The 6935-nt window shown below is 43.8% G+C and overlaps 1 protein-coding gene across 2 annotated transcripts; it reads right to left on the reverse strand.

The window, feature by feature from the left end:
* Nucleotides 1–811: 811 nt before the first annotated feature.
* Nucleotides 812–3931, reverse strand: LOC100822691. 2 transcript variants are annotated; one of them, XM_014897892.2, is made up of 4 exons: nucleotides 3728–3931; nucleotides 1607–3522; nucleotides 1452–1538; nucleotides 812–1371 (listed from the first exon to the last, which is right to left on the reverse strand). In XM_014897892.2, exons 2-4 carry the CDS (start codon nucleotides 1970–1972, stop codon nucleotides 1111–1113), a joined length of 714 nt encoding a protein of 237 aa, XP_014753378.1. In that variant the 5' UTR covers nucleotides 1973–3522; nucleotides 3728–3931; the 3' UTR covers nucleotides 812–1110. The 2 variants fall into 2 exon arrangements, with proteins under 2 accessions (XP_014753378.1, XP_010235809.1); XM_010237507.3 differs by having other exon boundaries at nucleotides 1607–3931.
* Between the last annotated feature and the right edge of the window lie 3004 nt (nucleotides 3932–6935).

Here is a 6935-nt window from a genome sequence, read left to right on the forward strand (position 1 = left end):
GAAGAAGGGATCCCCTCCACCACCGCAGCCCCCACAGCCAAGCAAAGAAGGTCCCCTGCCGCGGCCTCCGTTTCCACTGGTGAAGTTCCCGTGCTGCCAGATTAGGACTGCAGTTCGTCTCGTTTCTCAATCGAAGATGAATCCAGACAGAGTCTTCTACAAGTGCCCGAATCACGGGGTAATTTTGCTGCTTTGTCGTCGATTTGGGTGTTTTGAGTCTTTGATGTTTCGAATTTGGTTTGAATTTGTGATGTTGTTTGGGCAGAGGGGTGGGTGCAATTTCTTCCACTAGGAAGATGAAGAAGACAATTATGTGGATTATTTGGTATCAATTGGGGCTACTGAAGTTGAAGATGAAGAGGAAATGATCAAAGAAGGAGAACACGGTGGGGACAACACTGGAGTTCAGAGGACTAGAGTTCAGAGTGTTGGCTCGAATGGTGATATGTAAGAGATTCTGAAGAAGATGGAAGAGCTCATAGGTTTGGTTAGGATGAGTCTTTGTGTGTTTGTTGCATTTCTTGCAGTCATGGTGCATGCAGTTGTTCTGAAATAAGCAATGTGCTGCTTCCAGATGTGTATGTAGTGGCTCTGCTTGTGTGTTTGTTATGAATGAAACATGATTCATTTAGTCATGGTGTATGCACTCATCTTGTGTGTTTGTTTTCGTTTGTTAAGAATGAAACATGCTCAATTTCATTCAGTCAAGATGTATGCACTCATCTGTGTGTTTTGGTTTGCTAAGAATGAATGAAACATGATCAAATTTCAATTCACAACAGCACATAGATCCTTCAAACACACAGCAACATATTTCATGCATAGTCAGGCTCCTTCAAACACAGTCAAGATGAAACATGACAGAATCCATGACATCACGGTAGTAAATAGTCAGGCTCCAGGAATCCATGACATTAGTCTTTACAGTACCAAATAAGCTAGCACCATAGAAGGTTTGTATCTATTACAATAGATCTTTCAAACACACAGCAACATATTTCATGCATGTGGTTTACTAGCAGCAACTAAACCTAAAGGTGTCTATCCAAAATACAAACACTGTCATCTGTCCAAAATGCACACATATAGCTCCTGTCCAAAATGCACACATCACTTCTTCTTCCCAGTAGTTGCCTTACCCTTTCCTTCAGGTGCCTTAGCCTTAGCAGCGCCTGCCTTACCCTTTCCTTCAGGTGCCTTAGCCTTTGCAGCAGCTGCCTTGCTCTTTTTTACAGTTGCCCTCCTCTTCTTTGCACCAGCTACAAGATTAACAGTAGCAGTGGTAGCTCTTGCTGTAGGCAAAGCATCTCTGTTCCTAGCAATGAAGCTAGACTCAGGCAGAGGGCCCTGTGATACCTGTGTGGTTGCAGCCTGATAGAAAATTCACATCTTAAACTTCTGATACCTATGTAATTAAGAACAAATGAGAAATGTGAAAAATCTGTACTTACTTCTTCCATCAGTGCATACAACATTGATCTCTGAGTACTCTGCTGACTTCCTCCAACATTATGTCCCACACTTGACACTCCAGATTCCTACAAAGTTTCACATTAATAAAAGAGTGACAGCAGCTGATTAAAACTCATCACTGAATAATTTGTACCTGAGTTAATGGCTCCTCATGAATTATGACATTCCTCCTAACAGGTAGCTTCCTGTGTCTTGTAGCCCTAGCTGGAATTGGTTCCACTTCAGGTTCAGCTGGTGTTGGTTCCTCTTCAGCTGCTGTTGCTTCCTCTTGAACTGGACCTCGACCAAGCTTTGGGCATCTCCTTTTGTTATGCTGCACTGAGTGAAACACACTGCAATGTGAAACAGCCCCATGCCTAGACATCCTTCTATCCTCCTCCTCTTCTAAAGGGTTCTTCTTTCTTTTCAGGGATGGCCTGCCAACCACTTTGGTATAAACAGGTGGTTCAACGTGGCATCCTCCCATCTTTTGCCATTCTCTCTTGTCTCTACATGGCATGATCACCTCAGCATAAGCTAACTTGAAGGCATCAACATTGTAGCAGTTTGATACCCTGCTCTCTGGTACTATTCTCTCATGCCTAAAACAAGAGATGGAGTGGTGGCAAGGTATGCCAGTCAACTGCCACCTCCTGCAGGAGCATTCATTCTGATATAGATCCACAATGTACTACCCTGTCTTTCCTGTAACCTGAAAAATGCCCCTGCCAGCAGGTAATGAGAAGCAGTTGTTTGCCTAGTCTTCTAATTTTGCTAATTTCTTCCTAACTTTGGGGCAAATTGTGCCAGCCCACTCCTCACATTCCTTGTTCTTTGAGTAGAATCTGGTCATCAACTGATTCTTGATTTGCACCATGAGCCCTGACTCTTTGCTTGTCATTCTTGGCATACTTGATTGGCACCCTGTTCTGAATGATGTATTCAGTTATTGCTTTCCTTAGGTCACCAACAGTTGAGAATACCATCCCTAATGTAAACTTGGGGAATTGCATGTCCTCAGGTCTGAAACTTCTCAGCTTCACCTTCTTCTTCTTCCTCTTTTTCTTTTTCTTTGAATTGCTGTCATCATCCTTTTCAGCTTCTGATCCTTCATCACTCTCTTTGTCATCTTCAAATTCAGAATCTGGTAGATTTAACTCATCTGTGTCATAGTCACTGTCATTGTCATCCTGAACAGGCAGCTTCACCTTACCCCCTGCAGCAACATTTTCTGCATCTGGATCAACCCACTCATAAAAGAGACCATCATCATCCTTGCCAACCTCATTGTCTGAGTCTACAATATCCCCAGCACAGGCAGCTTCACCTTACCCCCTGCAGCAACATTTTCTGCATCTGGATCAACCCACTCATAAAAGAGATCATCATCATCCTTGCCAACCTCATTGTCTGAGTCTACAATATCTCCAGCAAAGTCGCTATCCTCACTGTCACTGCCATCCTGAACATCTGGACCAAAAAATGGCATCCACATTGGTGCTTGCGGTGGAACTGGATTTGCCACTGGAACTGCAGCTGGCTTTGGCATTGCAACCTTCTCAATCGTGCACCTTTGTGGCCTACTGCTGCCCTAGCCTGCAACTGCAGAAGTGGTGCCCCTTCTCTTCTTCCCTGGACTTACAACCACATCATCATAAAAAGCTGGAAGGTGGTCAGGCTTCCTAGGGCTCATCCCTGGTGGCAGTTCAGGAGAACCAATGATGCAAATGTCATCTAACTCAATGTCATCAAATAAGTCCTTCTGGTGCACATACAGTATGAAATTCTTGATCTTTGACACCACTGAAGCCATGCTAAGGGTGTCAGCATCTCTATCTATGATGCGTAGTCCATCATCCAAATTCTTGCCAGGCAACAGTCAATACACATCAAACTTTCCAGTATCATATCTTAGCTGTTCCACGAAATCCTTAACCCACAAAGGAGACCAACTGTCCGTCTCACAGTTGTCGAACCAGTCAGTGCGCCCGTCCACATAAGTTTTGTTCGTGCCATGGCCACAGAAGAAACCACCATGGCGCATCTCAACGGAAAATAAATCGTCGCTTCCTAGCAAAGCAGAGACAAAGGTCTAAGAAATCGCCTAACGAAAACCCTAAAATTTGGCAACTCTACGAACTAATTGTTACTTCGGATCAAAACCGCAGCGACCAAATCGGATAACCGTTGTTACTTGCAACTCCAACTCCACCAAGCAGGTTCAAAACTCTCTCGGATAAAAACCCCAGCGACCAAATCGAATAAGAGTACTGACCGTATTCAGGCGGAGGAGCACCAACGACGCGTCGCGAGGGCGCCATGACGTCGGAGCACCACCGACGAAGCGGCGATAAGCCACCGCCTCACCGTCGGCCCCCTTCAAACCTCACCGGAGGGGAAACCCTAGATATCGCCTCCCGCGCCGCCTGTGCTTCGAGCGGGGCTGTGAAATTGGGGAACAGACGGAATAATGAAATGGCCAGACAGGAAGAGCCTATTTGCAAAACTGCAGCAGCAGGCAGTTAGCCAGCGTGGCGGTCAGTAGCCGCGCTGGCTCGATTAGGACTATGCGTGTACAACTTTAAAAGAATTAGGAGCCAAACCTGCACTTTCGGAGAATTAGGACCAACTTGACACCCCTCACATAGTTTTAGAACCTACGGTGCATTTTACTCTAAAAACAAATTCTCGTTGTTCTCTTGCTCGCAGAAGATATCATAACAAGTGAACTCAATTCAGATTTAAAGTAAAACATGCATGCGGAATCTGGATGATTTGCTACTGTTGTAAAATTAAGCAATTTCAAGAATAACAATTCAATTAATAATTTCAGAATATAGATAATGACGACAGTAGCAACTAACAGATGCATCTCAAAAATACTAGAAGTATTAAACAGCCCAACGAAGAGCAATATGAACTCGCAGATCATAACTAAACAACAGATCGAATCACAATGTATGTACTGTTGCGGTGGAGAGGAAGCCGTTGCTGTTGCGTTCGCTTGACGAAGAATACGGCGGCGCGTTGCGCACCCACCGGTTCGAGGAGGTAGACGACCCGTGGTTGCCGGGAAGAGACCAGTCGCGCGGAGCGCTTCCCAAAAACCTTATTCGCTCTCTCCCGTACAGGATCGCAAAGGCGAAAAGTTCCGAAGACCTGCTATCCCGATCGCGGGTACACGCCGGCGCTCGGGATGGAGTAGACTACGACGACGGCGCAAAAGTGAGAGACAGGCGAAACCCTAGCTCGGTTGTGTTTCGTGTAGATCAGAGGGACGGGGCGGCTGTATATATAGTCACACAGGTATAGGTCGGTTCGGTTTAGGAAACCTGAACCGACTCGACAAAATCTGCACGCGTACGTAACAGATTCCAAAAATATCTCGCGTGCCCGGCCCCGCACCGACCCGGCATGGCTCGAACTCGATCCACGAAACGTGGCGCGCTCGGCGAGGCGAGCGGAGGAGGAGGAGCGCGCGTGAGGATTTTCCTTGCTCACTTGCTCAATTGGTGAGAAGCAACATCCCTTATAAGTTGGTCTCACTCACTCTAAACTAGCAAGGTGGGACTATTCCCATTCCCACTCCCCTCATCTCACTTCATGAATGGTCCTTTGAGATTTTCAGAATTTATTAAAACTTGGGTTTGGGCTGATCAGACCCACCAACACCAAATTCTAACAGGTACTGGGTTCAGGTTTAAACTGAAGCACACATCACGGCCAATGCCTTTTCTTAACTGAAGCATGCAACTACAGACAAACTAAAGTCAAGACTAACTACTGAAGTTTCCATGCGACAGAAAAAATTCTTCTGCATCAATGTCGACACTCCCAACCTGCAGTGTTAAAAACAATTGATATTTTAGAACAATGAAACATGATTTACTATACTAGCTCAAAACTCTTGGTAATTAAAACATACCGTCAGCAAATCAGTGAAACTTGTAAGGAATCCATGACCTTCAGAATCATTCAGAATGCTCCCAAGATCACTCTCTGATTGACTTTGTGATGTCTCCATCCTGTTTTCCTCTTGCTGGGAAGTTTTTGGTCTATTTTCTTGTTGCTGGGATTTTTTCCTCCTATCATTCCGTTGCCACTGGGAAGTTTTCTTCCTATTTTCTTGTTGCTGCAAACCAAATAGAGCATAAAAATTCTAGCAAATTATTATTCTATATATGTGGGAAACCAATAAAATGTAAGTAATTACTTTGTTGCACCTTTGGTAACTCTTGTGATCCAGTAGCTCGTCTTGTCTTCCTTTTGTTGTGAAACTTGTCAACCCAACTTAGCTTTCTCTTTGCAGTTTTCTTCTTGGAGATTTTTTTCTTTAGGCGTGCAGCTGATAAAAGTTCATTTGATTCAGGCATCACTTGCGTATCACATCCTTCATTGTCTTTACTTTCACTTCCGTTTTTCATTCTAGCCTCAACCTCCTTACCAACAGTATCAAGTGCATTCTCAAGTAAAATACAACATTCTTGGGAACCAGCTACTTTAGTGGCCAAGTTTGAAAATTTCTGTTGAAGAAATTTGTAGCGCCGAACAGTATCCAACTTCGGATTCTCAATAACATTCCTTCCACTTCTGTCCTGAATAGTTCCGGACCGTGCTTCCCGAGTCCATCGCTTCAAAATATAATGTGTTGGTAGTAACTTAATATTCATCAAATCAAGAACCCGCAAGGCATGTGCACATAATATCCCTGCTCTCTAAAATTGTCCACAACTGCATGATGCCGTTTTTTCAAATGGATTGCCAATAATTCTTCTTCGTATGTTGGGTCTACAAAAGGACTACTAATTGTTACAACAAACTCGTAGTCTGTATTCAATTGTTTAGTGTAGGCTGCCATAGATCTCTCATATTCTGTTTGGAAACATTCAAATATAGCAGGAGTGTAAATTTCACTTGAGTGGACCAGCATAGGTGTTCTCATTTTGATCTTAGGTACTTCCCTTGACTCAAACTCTGAATCCAACTCAATGTCCCGTTTCCCTTGCACGGCTCTTTCAAAATGCTTGAAAAAACGAATCACGTCAAGATTTGCTTTCAAATGATGCTTGAGGTCATTGTTCAAGCTTTTACTTAGTTGTGTACTTCTCATTCCCAAGGTAAAAGCATCTCTCATATAACATTCAGCCCACTTCTCTTTCACCTTATAGATGCTATCAAACTAAGTATGTTTCTCTACTTTAGTTCTCATGATGTCAAAAGCTTCCTCAAATTTTGCCTTGTCCTCATACTCAAAATGAGCATAATCAATTATCATCTTAGCATCAGCCCAAAATATATTTGTGATATGCTCTTCACGGTCCAATTGTATGGCATATTGGAATGATTTGTTCTCAGCAATTCTATCTTGAAAATACTTCAACATACTCCCGGCTTCACCATATGCTAGCTCCCTTTGGCGCTTGGTACGCAAGTAATTTTTGTGGTCCTGGCGAATATAGGTAATAAAGGATGATCCACCAACT

The sequence above is a fragment of the Brachypodium distachyon genome, chromosome 1 (assembly GCF_000005505.3).
Source record: "Brachypodium distachyon strain Bd21 chromosome 1, Brachypodium_distachyon_v3.0, whole genome shotgun sequence".
NCBI classification, from domain to species: domain Eukaryota; kingdom Viridiplantae; phylum Streptophyta; class Magnoliopsida; order Poales; family Poaceae; genus Brachypodium; species Brachypodium distachyon.

Coding starts and splice junctions, on each gene's coding strand:
- LOC100822691 (XM_014897892.2), bottom strand. CDS start 1,972: ATGCCATGTAGAGACAAGAGAGAATGGCAAAAGATGGGAGGATGCCAC. Junction 1,539..1,606: donor ATGAGGAGCCATTAACTCAG/GTACAAATTATT, acceptor GAAACTTTGTAG/GAATCTGGAGTGTCAAGTGT. Junction 1,372..1,451: donor TGTATGCACTGATGGAAGAA/GTAAGTACAGAT, acceptor ATTTTCTATCAG/GCTGCAACCACACAGGTATC.